This window comes from Pseudophryne corroboree, chromosome 10 (assembly GCF_028390025.1).
Source record: "Pseudophryne corroboree isolate aPseCor3 chromosome 10, aPseCor3.hap2, whole genome shotgun sequence".
NCBI lineage: Eukaryota > Metazoa > Chordata > Amphibia > Anura > Myobatrachidae > Pseudophryne > Pseudophryne corroboree.
In genome coordinates, this window is record NC_086453.1 from 343642393 (window position 1) to 343668280 (window position 25888).

Here is a 25888-nt window from a genome sequence, read left to right on the forward strand (position 1 = left end):
TGAGCCCACTAACAACATTTGAGGTCCTACGTAAGAAAACTTTGGTGAATAACAAACCAGTTTTGGTGAATTAGGGTGGTTATTCAGAGTTGTTAGCAAACCAAAAAAGTTAGCAATTGGGCAAACCCATTTGTACTGCAGGAGGGGGCAGATGTAACATGTGCAGAGAGTCAGATTTGGGTGGGGTGTGTTCAAACTGAAATCTAAATTGCAGTGTAGAAATTAAGCTGCCAGTATTTACCCTGGACAGAAACAATATAACCCACCCAAATATAACTCTCTTTGCACGTTATATCTGCCCCATCTGCAGTGCAACATGGTTTTGCCCAATTGCTAACTCTGAACAACCCCAAGGTTCTCAGAACTTCCATAAGTTGTCTGCATTCATTGATTCACTCGTAATTCCTACCAAACTGGACTTGGAAATGGTTAGGCTCTCTGAGTACGTAGGACAGGTAAATTAATCAGGCGAGTGCATCGCTAGATGGTGAAGCGCCAACCTTGTGAGCAAAGCCAGCTTTCTCTGAGGGGCTGAATAAACAATACTGGGCAGGTCTAGAAGCATAAATGCATCAGGTATTTTATCACAGCCTGAGTTATATAAATATTAATATCTGCTGTATCTGCCCTTTGGCGAGAAGCCTCCAACGCTTTTCAAAAGTAAGGACTGGAGTGTCTTTGGAAGGCACATTTTTCATGCGTTTTGTTCTATTTCATGCAGCTTACTGTATTTATTAGCAAAAAGAAATTCATGTGTCAGTTGCTTTGAATAAAACATTTATTAAGCAAAAGTAACCAGCCCGTCAAAATGACGGAACAACATGACCGTAATTTCAGCACCAGCGACTGCACGCTCAAACAGAGCTACACTTGAATTCCTCCGTCGGGCTCAATCTAGTGGCCACCAGTGCACGAAATACTTGAATTCCCCCCATAAAGGTGAGGAGTAGTGTTAGCCTTTTATGATATAGGATTGGTAGTAGCAAGTGTAAGGGGTTATTGATGAATACATTCACTCAGCGTCACAACCTGTTATGCCCCTAGGTCCTCCGGAATGCCCATATCAGGGCGTGTCATACAAGTTCCTTTGCACGTGGGCTGGAAAGAGGCCAATAAAACAGCCGGTCCATTCTAAAGATGTGGAACACCTTCTGCTGGAACAAAGCAAACATCAGGTTGAATTCTCGGTGGAGACTATTTCTCTAGGTACAGTCTATATAGCCATGAGCAAATTCATTTGTGCCAAAATCCGAGAATGCCCCATTCTGGGTTCCAAGATAGAAAACGAACCCGATGATCATTGCCATATTTTCTCATTTGGAGCCAGAAATATCTGATTTTAGGGCAGACTCGCTGCTTGCGAGATAATCTCATTGTAAAACCTTATATGCAGTAAAGACTGTGGACATATTATTCTACCATTCCTGAATTGAATTCCCCATGGTCTATCTCACAGGTTCTCAAACTCAGTCCTCAGGACCCCACACAGTTCGTGTTTTGCAGGTCACCTGTAGATTTTTAAAATGTGACAGTTGGTGATACACAGTGCAGCTGCTGGGTGACATGGAAAACGTGAACCGTGTGGGGTCCTGAGGACAGAGTTTGAGAACCACTGGTCTATCTGATACCATAAACCACAGGTTCTCAAACTCGGTCCTCAGGACCCCACACAGTGCATGTTTTGCAGGTCTCCTCACAGAATCACAAGCAAAATAATTAGCTCCACCTGTGGAACTCTTAAAATGTGCCAGTGAGTAATTAATACACCTGTACTCCTGCTGGGTTACCTGGAAAACATGCACTGTGTGGGGTCCTGAGGACCGAGTTTGAGAACCTATGCCATAAACCGTTATCCTGCAGTCTGCGTTACTGTATGTTCTGGTGGCTTTGGGATGTCCTTGGGCTTGATTCGGCATACGACTTATTATTTATATATTACATAAATATAATCTTATAGGCTCTTGTCCTAACCTAAATGAATCCCATTATGGCTAGTACCCTAAACAAAGTATTAGTTTATATTTTGGCCAAAATATTTAAGTTTTCAACACAACGTCAAAGGTCCTAATTTTCTACAACACATCGCGGCCATATAGCTTTTCTGTTTTAACTTACTGACAATGCATAATGTTGCCCTGGCTGCTGTCGACCAACATATAAAGTGTTAGAGCAGTATGTAAGATGTATAGCATATATATACGTGATACAACCCACCCTCTATCAGATGCATGTTGGCGCTTAATGACACCAGTATGCATGAATACCTACCTCCTGGAACAGCTTTTCCGACAAGAGCTGTCCCTTGCAAAGAGAGAACTTCTAGGTTCATGACCTGGCAGTTCTACTGCATGTGCACCACCATCGGCCAACATATTGTGCAATCATTGGGGGACCACTGGGGGCTTCTATAAGCAATGCCATCTATAGATGGTGTAGCATATAATGCAGAAGTCCCTAAAGTTATGCTGTATGAAACTTGCTGCATACAGGCACATCATAGCCCCATAGAATTCTATGGTGACTACTGTGCCACGGGTCCACAGTGGATGTCTCTGCTATCTGCTGCGACCCTTAAATATGGTGATACACATGTATCGCAGTAATCCCCAGAAAACCGCATTATAACTTTGATACATCCTACTCTATAGAGTGTATTTATCAAATCTTGGAGAGATAATTTTCATTTTTCAAACATAGGGGTCTATATACTATGCCTTGGATGGGGACAGAGATAAAGTACCAGCCAATCAGCTCCCAACTGCCGTGTTACAGGCTGTTTGAAAAATGACAGGAGCTGAGTGGCTGGTACTTTATCTCTGCCCACTTTATTTCTCGCCAATGCTTAGTACATAGACCCCTATGTTTGAAAAATGACCGGTAGGAGCTAATTTGTTGGTACTTTATCTCTCTCTAAAAAAAAAAGTTTCTCTCTTTGAGCTTTAATAATTACCCCCACCCCCTCCCCCCCATATCAGGTGCGGTCTAAGCACAAACTTTCTTGTCATAAGGTGTTATCTGCATTCCAGTGATTATACCATAGATGAGAGTAGGGAAGGGCAAAAATTACACTTATGGACATATTTAATTAGCCGCGCTGGGAGATTCAATTAGCCACGTTAAACTACAGGGATGGACTTTTTCCTTAGGACAGCCTCATGATCTGCAAGAACGAGTCTACGAGAAAAGGCACCATTGGGGGGTAAACACACGGGAAAACTCATTGATTCTGCCGGTTATGGTGAATCTAAATTTTATTCCTGCTAGAGCATAAAGTTATATAATGTATCCAGCATACAGGGTATATGGATTGGCAGACTTTAATAAGGGCAGCAGAATTAATGATCTGTTTGCTACCAGACACTCTACAGTATAGATTCTTCTACATGGTTACAGAACATATAAGAACATTATAAACAAACTGGGGCAGATGTATTAACCCGGAGGAGGGATAAAGAAGTGATAAGCACAAGGCGATAACGCACCAGCCAATCATTATGGATTTCAAAAATGACAGGAGCTGATTGGCTGGTGCGTTATCACTTCCACTTATCACTGCTTTATCACTTCTTCAGGTTTAATATATCTGCCCCACTGTGACCACCCATCACTCAGTCTCCCCAGCCAAGAGGCCCTGAAGGCTGGCCGTGGAGAAACACCAAGGAATGGCCGGAGTCCGCATAGAAAGATCAGGACATAAGAACACAAAATGATTTCGTTATTCACCACGATGACAAAATCAGATATTTTATTTTATAGAAGAATTTATAAAATACAAAAGAAACATTTTAAAAGGTCTAAAATGTGAAATTTTTTTGACAAAACATTTTTTTTCCACAATTCTAGCCGGCTAACCCTACAAACTGTTCACATTTACCAGGCATCCCCTCACGAAGGGGGATTAGGGCCCGATAATCCCAATATATGTGGATTTATTCCGATACTGAAGTGATCACACCCGTTTCTGTGGTGCGGAACCTTGCATGAAGGCGCAGTCAGATACTCCCAGAACGTGGAAGACTGTTGAGGAGAACTCCATCATTCCTGCAGAGCCCTGTCTATGTTCTGCATAATATACCACCAATACACAACCCTGGAAATCTTAGAAAAGTCATCTCGAAACTCTTCTCCCCAATTTATAACACAATAATTGCTTACACAAATAGGTCTACAAGTGTCTCATTTCCTTTAAGTGTAATGTTCCTCTAAAGGAAAGTATCACAATAATGCATCCTTTCTCAGAGCCTAGAGGACTGCAGCCTCTATAATGCTATGTATGAAACAGGTCAGTGTTATATGAGGAAGCCCCTGACTGCTGGAAGAATGTGGGGACCACGCACCCCAAAATAGTAAAACTTTGTTTTCTCTCGACACAGTGAATTCTACGGACCTCAAATATGCCAAGTTCTATTATGATCTGGAAACTTTTGCATGTACAATGGTTATAAGAGGTAAATAAGTATGAAAATAGTGCAATTACTCTTTTTTATTATTTTTAGGTTTTTGTTCATCATAGTTCCCTGTCATAAGAAAGCTGAATGTGAAAAAGCCCAAGAAAATATCTTTTAGCCACCATGGGGTCTATTCATGAAGCAGTGAAAAGATTGGAGAAGTGAGCCAGTGGATAAATTACCTATGGCAACCAATCAGCTTTGATGTAACATTTATAAGTACATTCTATAAAATTATACGTAGCACCTGATTGGTTGCCATGGGCAACTTCTCTCCGCTCACTGCTTCATGAATAGACCCTATATCTTTTTTAAAGGACACAAGTTGCTAATTTATCATATTTTATGTACTCTTAACATAGTTTACAATAGAAGATTTTCAAAGCAATGTGCAAATCTAAAATTCTTTACGTGACCTGCAGAGTGACAGACACAGGAGCCAAGTCTTGGGCTAGATGGTATTCTGGCAGTCGTGTGTCATTACTTTGGCTTATACTGAACATAGTTAAAGAGACAGGTATTATGGGCTCTCCGATCAATAATCAGTAATAGATCAGCAGGTTCAGCACAACAGAAAGTAACTTTGCACTCTGTGGATTAATAGGGAAGGAAAACTCCAGATGTTGTGCAATCGTCATTGCGACATGGCCACCAGGGGGCACTGCCACGGCTGGCGTACTTGGCTGAAGAGGGCATCCCAGGATGTGAGAGTAAGAGGATTGACAACAGGTGCAGAACAGTCTAACATTCTCTATTCTAAACTAAATGTATTCCTAACATAAGGCACATTTTGGCAATGCCAATCTCACGCCGCTATAAACATGAGACAATAACGTGAGCACAATGTGTAACAGAATCTTTACAAAGCAGCAAGTGTTAGCCATTACCCATTGTAGAACGGAGATGAACAAACGGTGGCTCCCCAGCTGTTGGGGGAACTACATTTCCCAGCAAGCCCTACCAGTCAAAAGTTAAGACTGCTCTGGTGACCTAAAACATTTTTCAAGGTCAAAGTAACAATCCCATAAAAAACGGCCATTCCGTCTCTCCGCGACGGGAGGTCATCATGGACACGCATCTTCACCAAACTCTTTTATTTATAAACATGGAGAAGAACACAGAAATGAACATCGGTTGCTCGAGACTGCTGCAACAACGGAAATGAAAGTCACAATCCACAACACACGCGTTGCGTCACTTTACCATAACGACTCTGGATACAAAAACTATTTTTTTTTCTATTTAATAAAATTTACATTTGACGCGGGACTATCACACATATAATATAATAATACATACGTTATTAGGCAGTCACCAGACTTGGGAATAGGTCTAAAAGGAGTGTATTACAATCACAATGAAAATCGTACCAGCTAAAAACCAGAGATGAAGCGGTTAATTAAAAATACATACATTAAAAAAAAACAAAAAAAAAACATTTTATTAATGCTACACATCCAAAACACAGGAAATTTGTTAAAACGACTCAAAATAAAATGAATAATTTGAGGATTTATGTAGGTGCATACTGCATGGCAACGTGATTTTTCCCTCATTTAATCGCATCACCGCTTGCCGCCATTTTGCTTAATCCCAGTAAGTAACATCAAGAAGTTCCTTTCTCCCCCACTCGGGAGTGTTTGTGGATCAGTCCACCGGTACGATCGCAGCAGTGCATTAATGTCAGAATTTCCCTCCATTTTGTTTCACAAAGTTCCAAACCACGGGTTTCCCACCATCACGTATTATTACTGTTCACGTAAAAGTGGATTATCGGCAGAACCTCACAGTAGTCCAGACTTCTCCGATATAGATCCAACATGGCAGAATGGCAAGATCAAGTAACAAAAGGCTTGAGATTTCACAGTCGTCTATTACGGCCATTAAATGAATGCAGTATCTTCAATGGTCTCAAATCACAGGATGATCAGAGTGAAAAACTCTTAAAAATGTATTTAAAAAATAAACCAAAAAATATACATTGTCTTTTCTTTAAAAAAAAATAAAAAATAATGTTGACCAAAAATTACAAACCGGTCTTCTCTTTTATCCAGTTCCTCATTGCCGAGACCTTTGTGTATACACCAGGCTTGTTCCTCCGCGCACATCCCTCTCCCCAGCTGACTATGCCGGCCAGGTACACCTTACCGTTAGTCTCTACGCTGGACAGAGGCCCCCCGGAATCACCCTACAAGGAAGTGCACAGGACACAAATGGGTACATTATACATATTTGCAAAGACTAATACTAAGTAACACACACACACATATATATATATATATATATATTATGTATTACATCTTATATCCATTTTTTATGTATACACTCATATTTGTCCCCCCCTTTTTTAAACTGTTGTGCCGTATTTGCTGATTCTACCTTTTATTGTAGCTTTTATATATCCATGTCTGAATATGGAGCTGTGCTAACCCGTGAGTCAAGGATCAAAATCCAAGAATAAACTATACTCGGGGAACTGTCCCAGGCGATCGATCCTGACTCCAAAAACATGGCCGCGGTGAATACAGAACACATATAGTAGCAGGAACTAGCAGACAGAGGACTCTGTTTCCTGCTCCACGTATGAAGGAACTGGTCCGCAGCAATAAAGATCCCCTTCAATAGAACGGACGTGTCCCGCTATACAGAGCGCGCGCATGCGCACTCTGCAGAACTGGTTCGCCGTAACCAAGATCACATTCAATAGAACGGACGCGTCCCGCTATACGGAGCGCGCGCATGCGCACTCTGCAGAAATGGATACCAGATGTGGGGCGGATGTGAGGTCATACAATGCCCGGACAGGAAGTCCACGGCTATATGATATATTTCATGCCTTACACATGTTTTACTGTATTTTTCAAACAACATTTTTAATATATGATGCTCTGATATGTATAAGTATATTTTATTTGTGTCTTAGTATGCTTTATGGTCGTTTTTTGAATCTGTTAACTAATTAACCACAGGAAGTGATGTAAGCACCACTTCCTTCATAGGATGAGTATATATAGTAGTGCTGTCTCTAGTCTCAAATCACTCCTTGATGAAGTCCACACAGGACGAAACGCATTGGGTGCTACCTTGATCTAACCTCAAACACTAAGTTAAGATATTTACTCCTCTTTTCTTTGAAATTTGATTGCTTTTATTCCTGTATATTTTATGTCCTACTTTTTATGCTCCTTTTCTCTTGGAGTTTTTTTTTTACGAGTATTTTATGCGTTTTTGTGTATGTATTTTTTCTGTATTAATTCCCACCTTTTTAAGACCCTGGTTTGTTTTAGTGCTTCATAAATAAATGATTTTCCTTTTTTACTAAACTGCCTAGTTTTTATAATATTATCTGGCACCAGTGGTCGCCTGTAATACCTCATTCCCTGTCCACACACTTTTATTCAAGGCATCTATACCAGTGCCTTATCTTACCTGAGGTAAATAGGCTGACGCCCTAATAAACTATAGGGAGTGCCCACTAAGCAGTTCTTTTTAGTTTTTTTAGTCATTTACTGTTTGGTCCTAATACTAGTGTTGATATTAGAGATACTGCATCTGTGGCGCTGACAGCTTCCTTGGTACGTACACACACACACACACACACACACACACACACATATATATCAGTAATGAAGTGCATGCTCACCTGACAAGCATCAATGCCCCCGCTGACATATCCAGCACAGATCATGCGAGGAGTCAGCTGGTCGTCTAGAAGTTTATTACACTCCGTCTGATTAATGACCCGGATTTCAGCTTTCTGCAGTATGGTGGCTCCAGAACCTGCATGGTAAAGAAGTACAGGACTGAATGCGGATTGGACATGAACAATGCAATAAATGTCCCTTATTCCCAACACTAAGGGCCAAAGTCTGATAAAGTGCTGATATTTGGCTAATTTAAAGAGGTTGGGTTTGCCTTTAAAAGAAAAACAGACACCAAAAAGGAATAAACAAATAAATCACATTCTCAAACTCTGACCCCATTATATTTGGCCCCAAATCTTCCTGATCCCTTACTGTTCCTAAAACCCAGTATCTTATGCTACATCTCCCAGTTAGCTCTCTCTCTCCCAATGCACATATAGCTCGCTCGCCCCATCATGCAAAGCTTAGTCGCCCATCTCCCAAAATGCACAGCTCCTCCTCCCTTCGTCCCAAACGCACAGCAGAGTCTCTTTATTCCTCAAATGTAGTTCTGTTTCTGCCCCCCCCAAATGCACAGCTCTCGTCCCTGCACCCCAATGCACAGCTCTCGTCCCTGCACGTATTATAGAATACACCAGCGTGTGTGTAATGAATATTCTCACCTCCTTCCGTTAAGGCACCCCATCCAGTCACAAATATGGCTTTCCCCTCTGGGAAGACGTGGGTACTCTCTGGGATGCAGATGGGCTGAATAAAATCCGTGTAGGACACGGGAGAATCGAGCTCCAGCATTGCAATATCATTGTCATACGTGTAGTCGTTAAATCCTTTGTTAGCCTCAATCCGCTTTATCTTCTTCTGTACGACATCTTTGCTGCTGGTCCGCGTGCCCTGGTCATGCAGCCCCAGATAGGCCGTCCACACACTTGGGTCAGAATATCTGTAAGAAAATACCGCATATAAGTAAAGAAAACTGAGTCACGTAATAATACACGGAGTGTCGTTCTCGCTCACATTGAGTGTCTTATATGGAGAGAGAGAGAGAGAGAGAGAGAGGGGGGGGGGAGAAAAGAGAAAAAGAGAAGAGAAAAGAGGGGGGGGGGAAATAATAAAAAAAAAAAAAGAGAGAAAAAGAGAGAAAAAGAGAGAAAAAGAGAAAAGAGATGGGTCCAGTACCGTATTCCGGGGGCGTCCTGGAAGCAGTGAGCCGCACACAGTAAGATAGTTGGGGAGACCAGGGAAGCTCCACATGTATGTCCATCCTTCGTCGTGTGCAGACTGACCTGCCAGGGCCACTCTCCAATGTCTGCATTCACACCGCCCACAATCCTGGTTTTCCTGCTGTAAGGACGCTTCCCACAATCTTAGAGAAATGAGAGGAACAACATATTTATAAAAAGGCAAGGAACATATTCCCGGTGCTGTAATCATGGTTACAACACTAGGTGGTTTATTTACTTCCGGTGGTTTTCAATCCCGAAATTTAAAAGGGAAATGCTTTTACTAGCAAAACACGGCTAGTAAAAGCATTGCCCTTTTAAATTTAGAGCATAAACATGATTGGAAGCGCCAGGTTTTAGAACTCGAAGCTTGGGGGGAAAAAAACCCTAGATTTCACAATGCACATTATGGTGGACATGTACAGGATGAAGCTGCCACTCTGCTACAGTGCCTTACGACAACCAGAATGGGCCAAACTAGACCAATCTAGCTATGCAGCACTCCGGTCAGACGGCTGGATCCCATTGGTGCATATACTACATTCTGCTCATCCTGCTTTGTGCTCATACTTGTCTGTTATAGCTTGTAACACTTGTTTAAAATGCTGACTGATCTTTCTCCAGTATTCACCGATTTACATTCCCAAAAAAGTTTTTTTTCCCATGGATTGAGAGTATGCTTTCCTCTTTCATATGGGGGGACAGGCCAGCACGAGTAGCCCTTAAAACTGTATCTAGATCGAATGCGTCTGGTGGCTTAGGCCTCGCTAACCTTCATTTATACTGCATGGCCTCTCAATTGATAAACCTAGCAGGTTAGGCTTCCTCCTGGGAGGAGCACACTATGGGGGTAATTCAGATCTGACCGCTGCTGTGCGTTTTCGCACAGTGGGCGATCAGATTCCAACTGCGCATGCACAGAGCTGGACAGCAACAACAGGCGTCGCCGGTCAGTGACGGGATGGTGCGAAAAATCCAATCGCACAGGCGTTCGCAAGATGATCGACAGGAAGAGGCCATTTGTGGGTGGCAACTGAGCGTTTACTGGAAGTGTCCAGAAAAACTCAGGCATGCCCAAGCGTTTTCAGGGAGGGTGTGTGACGTCAGCTCTGGCCCCGATCAGCCCGTTCTCATCGCACTGGAGGAGTAAGTTCTGGGCTGCGAGGAGACTGCACACAGTGGATTTTTGCAGCTCGGCGTACACATGCGATCGCACACTTGCGCGGCGAATGTACACTCCCGCTATAGGCGGCAACTATCTGATTGCAGGACAGCAAAAAACGCATCCCAGCGATCAGATCTGAATCAGGCCCTCTGTTGAGTTTTCTGGCCAAGCAGACCTATCATCCGGTTACAGATGATGGCTCGCCCTTATGGTTTAATCCACCGTACCCTGAACTGTATTAGCTTACTACAGATAATATTTGGATTTTGCATGGGGTTACCTCCCTGGGCCAAATATATATGTAGGATGCACTGAAATCCTTTGCTCAATTGCTGATGGAAATCAGACTGCTTTTATAGGTATTTACAACTCAGACATGCTATTCAGGCCCAATATTTTGAGACCCCTCCAGCAATATCTCCCTCTCCAGTTAAATCACTGGTTCAGTGCTTGGGTTCTAGGGATCAAATATCTTCTGTGTATGCTGATCTAAATGCCCGTTTTATGCCGGATCTATTGGATTCTCTGAAAATTAAATCGGCCGGCATCCGTACGTCTGGCAATCTCCATTACATCCCGCCCTATGTCTCACTACTTTAGCTAAGGTCAAAGTGGCGAGAGAGAAAAAAAAAAAAAAAAACAATAAAAAAAAATGCTGATTGCTCTGTTATTACAAATGGGAGCCTCTTTCACTGATTAACGTATTGATTTAATGGAGAACAAGAGTAAGGTGCAGCCCTCTAAGGTTACAGGACCACCTGAAGCCCCCCCAGAGTGTATCAATGCTGCCAAACACAGCCCTACAAGGGTGCATCAATATAGAATAGAGAAGAGTAGTAGTTTCTTACTGCATAAATCTGCACTCTCGTCTGAGCCGTCCGAGCAGTCGTTCACGCCGTCACACTGCGGGTTCAGCTTGGTGATGCACTGCCCATTCTGACACTTGTACGTATAGTCTGTACAACTGACGACGACAGCTGCAACAAAAAAAGGGGCACTTATTGGGCTTGCACCAGAGAATGAACAGGTTTAAAACACAGGTCTGGAGCTGTATGATGAGGTCAGCATTATACATAAAGAATGACATATATTACAGTATCATTAATCTATAGTCACTCACCTTCGCTACACTGCGACTCATCCGTCCCGTCACCGCAGTTATCGGTCTTATCGCACTTCTGGGCCTCTGGGATACATTTACCGTTTCTACATTTTAAATACTTGTCCGGGCACTCTGGGAAATAGATGGGGTAACTATCACAATACAGTGAGGATCACACACGGACAGCCAACGCCGCCACTGAGTCACAGATACTTACTACAGTCCAACTCGTCAGTGCCGTCACCACAGTCATTCACCCCGTCACACAGGAAGAAGCGGGGTTTGCAGTACTGACTGGTCTTACAACGGAATTGTAGGTCCGAGCAGGCTGGAATGAGGTGAAGAAAGATTTTATTTTTTATTTTCATTTTTTTGGGAAATGGTGGCACGTGGAAATATGGAAAATATGCAAGTCTTAATTTTTACCCTTTACCAGGTGCTTTTGTAAACTGGAAAAAAAAAAACTTCCAGTAGCACAACTGGGACCCAAACCTCTTATGCTACACTCAGGTGTAGTCGGACTTTGAGTCAATTGCTCATTGTAGCCAGGCGGAACCCGAATACCAAAGCTTCAGCACACTGCTCTACTCTACCGAGGGCTGGCCACTAGACACCACCAAGTTTAGGGTGATGGAGGTTGTGATGGTCGGGTGTGGTCATGTGCTCACAAATGACTGCACTCCGTAGTACTATAGGGTTCCGGTCAGAGTGACGACATTCAGAAAGTCGCCAGGTTAATATGTGGCCATATAAAATATCAACAGCATGAACATGTCAACATTACTGGTTGTAGGCTGTTGACATTCAGAACCTGTTGACGTTCTGAATCCGACTTTGCATACCACACCTGTTATAACTAAACGGACTCCATTTTTCTGCTGTACCATCTTTCACATATTAGTAGATGTTAGAAAAGTGTCTTTAAAATAATATATATATATATATATATATATATATATATATATATATATATATTTTTTTTTTTTTTATTTTTTATTTTTTTTTTATTTTTTTTTTATTGCTTGTGTGAAGTAAAATATAACCAGTATGGGTTAAGGCTATTGGAACGTGATCTTTGTTCCATATACTGACTAACCATTTGCATTAAATGGGAGGTAATAGACTGCCCCTACTGGATAAAAAAGGGCTTGCAATAGCAGCTATGGGTGAAATCTAAAACTGCAGTAAAGAGTTTTATCAAACGTACTTCACTGATCTAGGCCTTTTTCGGAAGAAAAGGGGGAGGAGCTCCCTAGATGTGACCTGATTGCACCTTAAGAAGATGGACTAACCCAACATTGCCTGCACCTACTAACCGAGCTATGTATACCGTGTTGTGTCATTTAGCTGTGTGTAATGACTAATTCATATTTTGGTTTGAAGTCCCGGGTGTTCTGTACGGGTGTGATACATTATATTGGCAGTTCGGATGCCAGCGGTCACATGACCAACGCTAGCACCCTGACAATTAGAATGCAGACAGATGACAGGGTAATCATTTTACCCCTCCCCTGCGCCCTACACTAACCCACCTGGGGTGGTGGCTAGGGCTAAGATTCAGGGCTAACCGCCCCGTTCTAGTACCTAACCGCATCCCGTTCTGTACATTTGCTGTTCATTGCAACACTGAATAATGAGCACTTTGGATTACACCCGCACTGTAAATACTCACTGCACGCTGTTTCGTCGCTGGAATCTCCGCAGTCATTCCACCCATCGCACCGCCGGGCAGTGTCCAGACAACGCCCATTCTTGCATGTGAACTGGTCAGGACAGGCTGCGGCAAACAAAGAAATCAGGGTCATTAGCCGAGTTGCGGAGTATATGGTGTCTATGAAGAAAACCTCCATCATGAAACGGTGATTTAATGCCTATACATAGGTGCATAAGGAACAAGTCCCACCCACATGTCTCTTGGTAACAGCGTTCCAAGTATGGGGACTAGGGGGAATATGTATCAAGCAGTATCATTTGGGGTAGTGGGACCAGCGGAGAAGTTTCCCCATAGTAACCAATCAGTTATAGTAAGCCCCCCATTATAGGAGAATCAATAACAGCATCACTATGAATCAGCAGGTGGTTGAAAGCTGGGGGACGTATTAACACCCGTGCTTAGAAATATGAACATATACTCACGGTTTTTCGGCTCGTAGGACAGGTATCTTGCCGTGAAGCCAGTGTCCGTGTAGGACTGATCAGAGCGGAACTTTACCACAATTCTGCTACTATTGTTGGAAACAACAAATGGAGCTCGTTCCCCGCAGTACCTGTGAGACAGAAGGTGTCAGGATGAAGAATCGCTTCTTACATTTAGGAAATAGATTATACACCCATATATAAACATGTAGAATCAGAGAGCTGATCAGTAATGGGCTTCTGACAATGTGAGATCAAGTTACGAAAATGCCCAAAATGGTAACTATTTTCTTTGTGAAGTCTGTTCTGTGCAGTGTGACATCCGCCCCTTCCTTCTCCCCCCTCTTCCATAACAGCCACTAAGGATCACAAAAACATAATTATTCTGACCTTTGATTATTGACTTCCACATAGTCATTGGGGCAACTGGTGATGGGGACTCCGGGTTCAAGAAGGTAGAAAATGAGGAACTGGATTTTCACAAACTTATTCTCAGGAACCTGCAAAATAAAAAAAAGCCACAAACGATAACACCCTAAATCACGGAGATCAGCTATGATGAGTTATTTCAAGCAGGATAAGCAGGGGTCTCCAGCCACAGTTTGCTGGAAGAAGTGAAATAAAAAGGTTTTGGGAGTTCCAACGTCGACATTAATCTGTAATAGTGTGACAACATGCAAAACTGTGTATGTAACAATAAAAAGCACAGTGAAGCTTATATGTGCTGGGAATTTACAGCATACGGTATATGTTCATGTCTCACAGCAAAACATTGTCCTCAATCGCTAACATGCCAGTGACTGGCACATGGGGCCGGGAAGGGTGGCACCAGTGGGGTGAGCTGCTTACAGACTTTTTGTTTGTTTTTTGTTTAGAGAAACGAGCATCAATTGAGAAAGGGAGAGGGACAGACAAGTGTGGTACCACCTATAATAAAAGAGGTCTTTACATCAAATAAATCACAAATCCAAATGTACCTGGATGTCCCACGTGCATTCTCGGTTTGGTGGGTAGTGTGCTGGGTAGAAGGGGGTGGCGAATTCTCCACTAGCCTCTCTCATAGACGCCCCGCAGACTGGAAGAAAGGCAGAGGTCAGCGCATGTGTAGGACTTCTATAACAGAACTGGATCTAACCAAACTACATCATCTTCCAAAAGTCTCAGAGTAACTACAGAACGCCCTCAACAAGGGCCAATCGTAATCCCAAAAACAGGGTTATTTACAGGTAACAAGCAACCCACTAACATATACATATATTAAACACATCAAAACCGATCCTCATATTTTCTATTTGTAGAGTGTTAAATATCAAGACTTGAAATAATACATTTGTAGTGCTATTTGTTACTTGTCTACTGTATTGCACTGTTCTCTGTGCTGTACTGCTTTACCCTGTACTGTCTTATTGTTTTGTCTCTGTACAGCGCTGCCGACCACTTGTGGCGCCTTATAAATAAAGTTTATTATTATTATTATTATTATTATTATTATTATTATTAATAAAATTTCTTCAGTTTCACTGAAATAGAATATAAAACAGTCTAAAATATTGTGCCCTCTGTATTAGACACAGTTAAGAGCAGCGCCCATTCTGTTTGTGGTTACAGTACATTCGAGTCAGGGTCCCACATTTGGGCTGTTGAAGGCCCGTTTCCCAGTTTCCCCAGGATTGGAAATCCCAGCATGCATGTGTCAATCAATCAGCTGCGATTCACTTAAGGTGTAGGTACCACCCCCAATCCCATGGCAACGTGAATGTGATTGGATAACATTCTGCCTGCATTACCACAGATTTGGGGGACACTGTATTCGCTAATTAACGTGGGACGAAATACAGTTTTTCTATGTTGGCACAGACATTTGGAAGTTGCTAGAAAACTGGAAGGAAATTACTGGGAGGGGAGATTTTAGTTTTTTCCTATGCATACCAGCCTCCATTGTATTGAAACAGACTGGAAACATCTCAGACCAGGGGTAATGGTGGCATAACAGGAAATTATGGGTCTGTAGGACCATTTATGTATTTTATGAATGTTCTGAGCCACTTGTAGGCCTTATTCTGTGGTTGACTGGACGGTTACGCCATATTAGCGAAAAACTTTTCAGGCGCTTCTTATAAAGGTTAAGATGAAAAAAATCTTACGTGTGGTCTTTTGTATCTGGTTGAACTGTGCCATAAACCCAGGATGCTTTCCAACGTTGTCTGTGACCAGTGTGACCAACATAACGTTTTGCGAGGATACAAAGGTCAGGTTGTAGGAAGGAGGGTAGCTACCGCATAGCCTGGAAAAGGGAAACAGATGAGGATGAGCGGTCTCACATTGATCAGGTTCTTATTCTCCACTTTTCCAGAGCTTGGAGCCAAAGGGCGTCTTTCCAAGCGCTCACTCTGCGCTATTATATGTAGTCTAGAACCAAGGGAAAATGGCTGCGGTACTCACTTCACCATGATGCGAGGCTCCACCGCTGTCAGGGAGTCGTACACCGTTACATAGTCTCCATTGGGTGTTTTACAGGCCTCCATCTTGAAGGTTTTGAAATGAAGGAGGATCATGTGACCTGCATCTGCCCGGAGGGCCCACCGGCACCTAGCGTTGGCTGGGTACGGCGAGTTGGGGAATCCAGGCGTGGAAAATGAGGTAATTTCTCCAGGGCTGGAGTGCAGGGAAAAACTGCAGTAGTCTATTGGGAATCAGACAAAGAAATATCTCAGAAATGTTATATGTGTGTGTGTGGGTGTGGGTGTGTATAATTATATATATATATATATATATATATTTATATTAAGAGCAGCAATCCCACATAAGTGTTTTTGGTTTTAGATAGCAAGAACCCTTTAAATCATGTATCAGATATTTATTCTTAGCTGTCCTCCTACAAATTATTATCTTCTTTTCAAAACTTCCCTGGATAGGAAGAAAAATGTGGCCATTGGGGGGGGGGGGGGGGGGGGGATGGCTTGCAGCTACTAATTACTCTGGCCTGATCCACCCAAATCTAAATCGCACACTAGTGCCCTGCGTGTGGCAGCCAGTCACAATCTATCAACGTGTAATGTGAAGGCATAGGTAGGAGAAGATGATTTTGCTGCACACAGAGCAGTCAGGGGGCACTCCGAAGCACCTCTGCTCAATACAATGTGTGTCCTGTGACTGTGGTTGCCTTAGTAATCATGTTATGAGACACTTTTATGAATTTTAAGCAATCAATACGAGCCTGAAGAAACACACCAAGGAAAATGGTGATTCCATAGATTCTACTTTTAATCTGCCCCAGCAATTTATATTATATATAAAAAAAAAAAAAAAAAGGATCAAAAATAAATAACGGGATTGATTCCTTAAAGATTTTGTGTGGGCATAAAAATGGGGCACTAACGCTGGTATGTAGAAGCTGTTTCAGCAAAATAAGCTCCAAACAAAAGCCACAAACATGAAAGCAGGGACACTTAGTGGCCACAACTTCCACTCCTTTACCCATAAACATAAACAGCAACCGTGCCAAGTACAACAGGTGATATCAGTAAAAGTATACAAAACGTCCAACACTCACTGTCGCGGAAACTCCTTGCTGTACTCACTTCCACAGCTGGAAAAACAAATGAAAAGGTCACTTTATTTATTGTATCATGAACTCTGTTCCCCACAATATGATCATGTTCGATAAGATGTTCTACTGACCACTACACACGCCGTGCACTAAGGATCTAAAGTGGTGCAGTATAACAGGTCTTTCAGAAATATGATCACCCATATTGGAACATTATACTTAAAACAAGTTTAATTGGTGAGTGGTAAGATGGAACAATCGTAATTAATGCATCTCTTTCGGTGTATTAAAAAAAAAAAAAGAAGAAGAAGAAGATCAGCTATAGATTGTTCTGCAAGCACACATAGCTCTAATTTACAATTCACACAATTGTGGTATGTACTGTAGGAGTCTAGACATTAATCCATTAATAAGCATTACTTCAGGGTGAGAAGCACAAAACTCCCATACCAGTCCTGGCCAGTAGGTGGCGAGCAAAGCCTATTCCCCTTCTTGGGGTACTATACAAAGCTTGAGAACACACAGCCATTCTACAGTACAGTACATGTGTGTTAATGTGTAAGTCATTGTACAAACTGTAGGAATTTTGCCATTTTACAAAAAGGGATCCTAAAATTGCGCCACGGAAATTCTGTGTTTTATTTTATATTAGGATTAATCCTGAAAAATGAATTACAGAGGTGTCCTCATACTCCCATCCTTTCTGAGCCATATGGCACGAGACGCCGGATGCTCCACCACCGGCAGCCATTCCCGTGGCTGCAAACTTTTGTCTCAGTTTTCATTCTGTGGGGCTCATTTACTCGTTGTAAAAGGTGTAAAGGATAAATCCCATTGCATATTATAAATGGTGCTCCAGCCAATCATCTCACAACTGTCACGTGTTTGAAAAAATGACAGATGCGAGCTGATTGGCTGGGGCACCATTTATCATGCGCAATGACGTATCATTCACAAAGAGCTTTACTCACTCGTTGATATATGGGCCCTTTCATTTGCTATGGGGGGAAGATGAATCAGACCTTGGAGAGATAGGGCAGCACGGATGGTGTAGTGGTTAGCATTACTGCCTCACAGCACTGAGGTCATGGGTTCGATTCCCATCATGGCCCTAAATGTGTGGAGTTTGTATATTCTCCCCGTACTTGCGTGGGTTTCCTCCGGGTACTCCGGTTTCCTCCCACAATACAAAAATATACTGGCAGGTTAATTGGCTCCAAACAAAATTAACCCTAGCGTGAATGTGTGTGCGTGTACATGTGATAGGGAATATAGATTGTAAGCTCCATTGGGGCAGGGACTGATGTGAATGGCCAAATATTCTCTGTAAAGCGCTGCGGAATATGTGTGCTCTATATAAATAACTGGTAATAATAATTATTATTATTATTATTATTATTATTAAGTACCAACCAATCAGCTGCTGTCATTTTTTTTAAAACACAGCCGGCAAAGTGACAGTTAGGAGCAGATTGGTTGGTGCTTTCTCTCTCAGGTTTGATAGAATTCCCCCTAAGTGTACTCAATATGTATTTATTACCAGTTATTTATATAGCACACACATATTTTGCAGCGCATTACGGTCATTCACATCAGTCCCTGCCCCAGTGGAGCTTACAGTCTAAGAGGTCTATTTACTAAGCCTTGGATGTAGATAAAGTAGACAGAGATAAAGTACCAGCCAATCAGCTCCTAACTGTCATGTCACAGGCTGTGTTTGACAAATGACAGTTAGGAGCAGATTGGTTGGCACTATCTCCAGCGAAGGCTTAGTAAATAGACCCCTATATCCCCTACCACATACACACAATTACACTCTTACACACTAGGGTTCAATTTTGTTGGTATCCAATTAACCTACCAGTATATATTTTTGGAGTGTGGTAGGAAACCGGAGTACCCGGAGGAAACCCTCGCAAGTATGGGGAGAATATACAAACTCCACACAGTTACGGCCATGGTGGGAATCAAACCCATGACCTCAGTGCTGTGAGGCAGTAATGCTAACCATTACACCATCTGTGCTGCCCAAATACTTCGGATTAGTATTTTTGACACAAAAGATTCATTATAAAAGTAGCAGATTAAGGGGGACATTTACTAAGCAGTGATAAGAGTGGAGAGGTGATCCAGTGGAGAAGTTGCCCATGGCAACCAATCAGCACTGAAGTAACATCTATAATTTGCATACTATACAATTATACAGAGCTGCTGATTGGTTGATGGGGCAACTTCTCCACTGGCTCACTTCTCCGCTCTTATCACTGCTTAGTAAATGTCCCCCTAAGACGCCTATTTTCTTTTTCTAAAAAGGGCACATTGCACGGCCAAATGGCAAAGTCTGCGACGCGCCAAACTGGGCTAACTGGCGCTATTTGAGGATAGATGTATGCCGACACATCTGTATTAGGTTGTTTTATTTACATATGCAATATAAATATAACTATAACAGGTAAATGATATTACACATGTGATGAACAATGAGAACACTGCTTACGGTACGCCACGAAGGAGCCAACTGCCAGAGTGGTTTGCCGCCGCAGTATGGTAGTCTGCACTTTGAGATTAGACATGGCTTTGTCCAGAGCGGACTCCCGGTAAGCTGGAACGGAGAACTCAGACCAGTAATAGCTGATGACACTGCCCTCACTGTACAATGGAGAAAGACAGATTATATATTAATCGTAATTGATGCACTGATTTAGGAAATAATCACATCATGTCAGATGCACCAAATTAAATCTCGTGAAAGACAAGAACCAGACACTTTGTCTTTAATTAGTCTAATTAACCAATGAGCTCATTGCAAACAAGCTGTAGCAATTTGCGTGCCAAATCCTGCACTGGGCCCCCTATACCCCAAGGTTAGTAATGTTCCTCAAAGAGGATGTAAGAGGAAAATATATAGTAATTTTATATATATCTCAAATATCGTTATTATGACCACCTCCTGCTGTACATTTGACATCGGCAGCGCGTAGCACATGAAGAACGTCACGTGTTGTGCGCTGGCTTGGTGGGTATATAAGGTGTGTGATTGACCATCTGCACACATATCACTCGTTGCTGTCATGGGTAAAAGGGGCGATTTATCAGAGTTGCTAAAAACTGATTATCGGCTTTCGGGACAAGGGTGGCGGTATTTCTGACACAGCGCAGTTTGTAAACTGTTCCCATGCTGCTGTGGTGAGGGTGTATCGTGACTGGACAAATGGCACCATTGTCAATAACAGACGTGGAACTTGCCATTGATGTAAGAGGTGAATGTTGGCCAGGAACGTGCGTGAGGGCCGACCAACATGCTACAGTGGAGCAGCTCGCCGTCAAAATTAACCTGGGGGCTACCAAATAAATACATACATACATACATACATACATACATACATACATCCATCTCTCCAAGCTTTGATACATCTCCCCTATATAGTCTTCTAGAAAAGCTAGAAAATGTCAAGAAGGTTAAGAAATAAGAAAAGTCTTTAGCTCGATGGCTACAGACTTTTTCTGCATTACATTCGCCAATGGGCCTCCGTTTGGAGTTTGTGGTCTGGCGTGGCAGAATACGTGCTTCCATACACACAACGATGAAGATGGATTGTAATGTGTAGCTCGTGTCCGCAGATCGCCAAAACCATAATGAATGTGTATAATTTATTCTTACAGATCCATAGAAGTCCATATGTCAGCTGCAGCCAGACAGCTGTTTCAGCCACAACACAGTGGGTGTTTTTCAGGGGCTGTTTTGTGGTTGAAACAGCTGTCAGGCTGCAGCAGACATACAGACTTCTATGGATCTGTAAGAATAAAAAGAACCTCCTTTTTTCATCAAAACGTGAGTGCTATTTTTTCTTTTTCTGTGTGCTGGAAAAAGTGAGTGTATATACAATACATACATACATACATACATACGAAACAGTGCAAAGAAACACCCAATGTGTCTGTAAAAATAAGGGACTGTCACACTCACCTGAATGCGGTAACGTTGCACTGAACAAAGTATGGGCCGATGGCTGGGTCAGCTTTATAAGTATTTTGTAGCTATAGAAACGGGACAGATAAAGAAACCGGTCAACATTCTGTGCAGAACTAAGGAGGGTCTGACCCCCATTAGGAGACTTTTATACAGGTCCCCAAAACTACTCCCTAACAGAAGCCCTGGGGTCCTGTTCTGTCACACAGATATCTGGTGTAAAAGGAACACTTTGTACAAATGGAAACGGCACATTTAATATATCAGCGTCAAATCCCATCCCTTCCCTCCTCCTTTATATAGTATCTACCCCATATACTCTGATGGTTTATTACATTATATTATTTGTGACTGTAATAAAACAGGATTGTAGCAACTTTCCAGAAAAGCGACATTAGCAGGAGATAGAAAAGTGGGAGACGCTTTCCATTGGTTTGTCGGAGAGTAGAATGGCCAGTCTGTAAGATACTGTTCCTAGAGGTAACAATCCTGACCCAAGACTTTCAGTTGCAGACAGCCTACAATCATTTATGCAAAAACCCCAAACAGAGGAAAATACGTAGTGTATATTTTTTGATGCACTGGAATTAGACGGACGTCACTCTCCAGCACTGCTTTCAGCTGATCACCTCCCGTGTTTTGACTTTGGATCTGTATTAACTTCATGTTTTGGATTTTAAATTTAATAAAACATGTAAAAATCACACACTTTGGGCCTTTTTTGTTCCTACAGTATTATTAACCTCCAGTCATTTCCAGTGAATTTCAACCACCTTCCAGTTCACAATATTGCTCAGAAACCTAGGCCAAAGGCTGGCTAAACTAAGCAGCAGAACAGCAGCACAAACACACAGCAGTTATTTCGGTTTAAAATTGTTTTGCTAATTAGTAACATATTACCAATAACCAATTGAACTAACTCACAAGTTGTGCAAAAAAAACAAACCTAAACCATGTATAAAATAGCAACTGTGCCCATTAAACTCCATGGACAAGCGCTAACTGGCTGAGAGCCCTGACAGACGGCTCTCTCAGCCAATCAGCGGTCAGTCCATTGAATTTAATGGAACTGGCGCCCAAAGCAACAATGGGATCTCAAGGTTTTTCCTCGATTTGGGATCAGAGGCAGGCAGGCAGGCTCGGCTCGCCTTGAATCCTGGAAATACAGGTGGGGTTGGTATCGGTGGAAACCGAACAGCTGATCTCTATTAAAAAAATATATATTTTAATAGTATATAAAACAGGGAGAAATAAATTCTTGTCCCCAATGGAAAATGCAATATTTTTGCAACTGACCCTAAAGTACATAAGTGCCATCAAGGACATTTTTGACCCAGGGGTACGGCGATGTCGTTTACATGTTTTGTAGAGAGGCATGGTGTGTCCCGAGCAGATTTTTTTTTATGTTTCTCCTGGTACGGCAACGACACCATGCCCAATCGTTGCCCCCTCCTTTTGATGCTGGACACGAGGTTGACCCCCGCTCCCCGTTGCTGGCTCGCGTATCAAAAATGGTTATATAGAGATCTTCTTTCCATAGATGATGGCAAGGGTTAGAAACCTACATTGGTTAAATGGTCTTTGGACCTGGCAACTGGTTTGTCGGCCAAAGAGATTTTGCAGCCCCTGCCTATGATACTAATCTCTTTACTCCTCCCAGTTACAGGAAATACATATAAAAATTCTGCATAGAGCATATCATTTACAGGGCCAGAAAAGACATATGGTCCCGACTAAGAGTGACACCCCCACAGCACTTTTCTGGCATCACGTCTGGCAGTGTCCTCCTAAGGTGCAAAATATTTGGTACAAGCTGCTGAGTTTCATGAATTCTTAATTTTCCCTTTGGCTTCCCTTCACATCTGTAGCATTGCTGGGTCTACGTCTGGAGACAGAGAGTTGGCACCTGCCTTCCACGGTAAAAAGCTTTACTCCTCTTACTTATATCATACTGACTCGAGCTTATAAAGTTATTTGAACTCAGTGGATCTCGAGCCCAAACCCCCCCACACACCCCCCACCCCATGTTTAGAACACTTGAAGACATCATTACTGAATACCCTCTATTTTGAGTGACAGTCTGCCCTACCAGAGGGATCAGTATGAGATCCCGGCGCTCTAAATATCATCGCCGGGATCCCGATTTTGAAGAAACCAACAGGCGTGAGTAATGGGTGTTCTCCCCTCTCCCCATCCCCCTAACCCTCCCTACCCAAAGCCTAACCCTATCCTCTCACCTTGGTGCCCAACGCTAAATTCCCCCGGAGGTGCTTAAATCTAACCCTGTGTCCCTGCTGCCTAAACCTAACCCTTCCCCCTTGGTGCCTAACCCTTACCCCTTGGGGCGCAGCCTATACCTAAACTCTACCCCCACCCCAACACCATGGCTTACCTGTGTCTGCATTCAGAATAGGGGGATCATTCAGACCCATTCGCACACAGGGGTTCTTCGCTGCGGTGCGAACGGGTCAGAACTACGCATGTACGGCGCCCGCAATGCGCACGCACGTCGTTGCCCAGTGACAGCCGTTGCCGGGCAATGACAAGAAGAGAGAAGAAAGTGATCGCTAGCGCGATCGCAAGAAGACTGACAGCGGGGAGGTGTTCCGGGGCAGATACTCACCGTTTTCCGGGCGTGGAGAGCCGAACGCAGATGTGTCCAGGCGTTTGGAGGGCGGATGTCTGACGTCAATCCCGGGACCTTCGTAGCTGGATCCGTCGCACAGGGTAAGCAAGTCTGACCCTGGTCTTGTTTTACTGAGCTCGGGTGCACAAGCGATCGCAGCCCTGCTATGCTAAAATACACTCCCCCATAGGCGGCATCTAGTTGATCGCACAAGCAGCAAAAAGTTGCTACGTGCGATCAACTCGGAATGACCACCAGGGTCGGTATTCCGGCGTCTGTATTCTGAATGCCAGGACACCGGCAGCCATGATCATGACGGTTCCGGTATGAAAGATAGATAGTGTCTAGTTAGACAGTCAATAGATAGACGCCATATGTTAGCAGACATTAGGTCGACAGGGTCAAAAGGTCGACGGGTCAAAAGGTCGACATGGAAAAGGTCGACACCATATTTTTTTTGCATTTTTGTGGTTTGTGTGGATAGTTTTGTCATCTGGGACCCCCAATTGTAGAAAGGCATGCGCTCGCCACGCTTCGGGCACGGTGGCTCGCTGCAAGGTTTATAACCAACTCTATGCCGACATGGATAGAGAAAGTATGAAATAGTCCAAAAACATGTTACATAAAAAAAAACACATTTGTCTATCTGTTTTAGGTCGACCATTTTCATGTCGACCTTTTGACCTGTCGACCTTTTGACCTGTCGACCTTTTGACCCTACCAACCTAATGTCTGTCTAACATATGGTGTCTATCTATTGACTGTCTAACTAGACACTGTCTATCTATCAAACGGATACCGATCATGACTGCTTCCCCTTCCAGAAATAGATAGGAAGGCAGCACTTTTCTATGAAACATGGAGCCCTTATCTCAACTATTTAGATGGTCCGACACGCCAACACATTACAGACTTCTTTGATGCTACCTCTTATAATGCATGGTGACTATTTTGTTGTATATGTTGGAGCTTTGGAGATGCTCAGCTGAATCAGGCGTTTGTTTTATTACGTTGGGTACCAACACCTCTATATACCTTAGCCACCACCACTTTCTCCCTCCCCTGCCCCCTCCCCTTTTCCATTGTCTGTCGTCAACTTTTTGTGCCTTTTGTCTTGTCGTTAATTTGAAAACTCAAAAATATTTTTTTATAAAAAAGGGGTAAATATAAAAAAAAAAAGAGAGAAGAATTGACTCCTGCAGTTCTGTAGTGCCATGTGTACCAGCTACCAGGTACACGTGGGGAGGCTTGCTGTACTACCAATACCCCCGACCCCCATTGATAATCTGGTTCTGCCAGACCCCACGTTCTATACCTAAAACAGTCTTTTAGGGATGTGACGCAGCTCATGGACCAGTGTTGTGGTTGCCCCCCACAGATCTACCAGCCCCTGGGGTTCATTGTATAAACTATAAACAAGCTCCAAGGAAGAAATCAATTTACCATATCAATGACTTTGGAAGAGAGTTCTGCAAACTCCGGAGACGATGGGTTCTCGTAAGCTTCAATGAAGTTATAATTCGTAACAGTCAAGTAACCGGAGTAAACCTTCTGTACGGGGGCATTCCGATCTGAAGGACAGAAGAGAGGGGCAGGATCCAGTGCTCAGTATTTGTACTTGTATTATAAATGCAGTAGAATCATTCCACAATACAGGAAGACATAACATCCTTACATGCAAAGTGCCACACGAGGAGGCCGGCGGTGAGCGAAAGCAGTGCTGCCCCCACCACCACACCAGCAATAATCAGCTTCTGCTTGAGGGGCATCTTCTCCACCTTCTTCGTGTTCGTGGCCGGAAGAAATTCCACCATCTCTTCAAATCCATTGAGGCTCTAAAGAAAAGAAACAGGGTGAGCATGGAGTAACCGGATGGGGCCCTAACAGAACCTTCTCTGTACAATGCCTTATAGTACCCAGTCACAGGCCTGCTCTACTGACGGACGGATAAACCCCAATGGTGCACTGGTTTCTGCCTTACACAGCATTCGGCCGCAGAGTCTCCAGAAATACAAACCATTCCTGAG

The 25888-nt window shown here is 43.0% G+C and overlaps 1 protein-coding gene across 1 annotated transcript in view; it reads right to left on the reverse strand.

Annotated features, from left to right (window-relative positions):
* Positions 1-3730: 3730 nt before the first annotated feature.
* The window catches only part of ST14 (ST14 transmembrane serine protease matriptase), a 48559-nt gene continuing 26401 nt past the window's right edge, over positions 3731-25888 (reverse strand). Inside the window, exons 2-19 of the mRNA XM_063943634.1 lie at positions 25537-25696; positions 25305-25432; positions 21233-21303; positions 19763-19914; positions 17269-17304; positions 16158-16398; positions 15860-15999; positions 14693-14790; positions 14106-14215; positions 13716-13846; positions 13252-13356; positions 11797-11907; positions 11598-11711; positions 11326-11454; positions 9269-9455; positions 8755-9032; positions 8092-8228; positions 3731-6636 (exon numbers count right to left, since the gene is read on the reverse strand). Of these exons, the coding sequence (XP_063799704.1) occupies positions 6475-6636; positions 8092-8228; positions 8755-9032; positions 9269-9455; positions 11326-11454; positions 11598-11711; positions 11797-11907; positions 13252-13356; positions 13716-13846; positions 14106-14215; positions 14693-14790; positions 15860-15999; positions 16158-16398; positions 17269-17304; positions 19763-19914; positions 21233-21303; positions 25305-25432; positions 25537-25696 (2490 nt within the window). The 3' untranslated portion in view covers positions 3731-6474. The remainder of the gene's footprint in view (positions 6637-8091; positions 8229-8754; positions 9033-9268; positions 9456-11325; positions 11455-11597; positions 11712-11796; positions 11908-13251; positions 13357-13715; positions 13847-14105; positions 14216-14692; positions 14791-15859; positions 16000-16157; positions 16399-17268; positions 17305-19762; positions 19915-21232; positions 21304-25304; positions 25433-25536; positions 25697-25888) is intronic.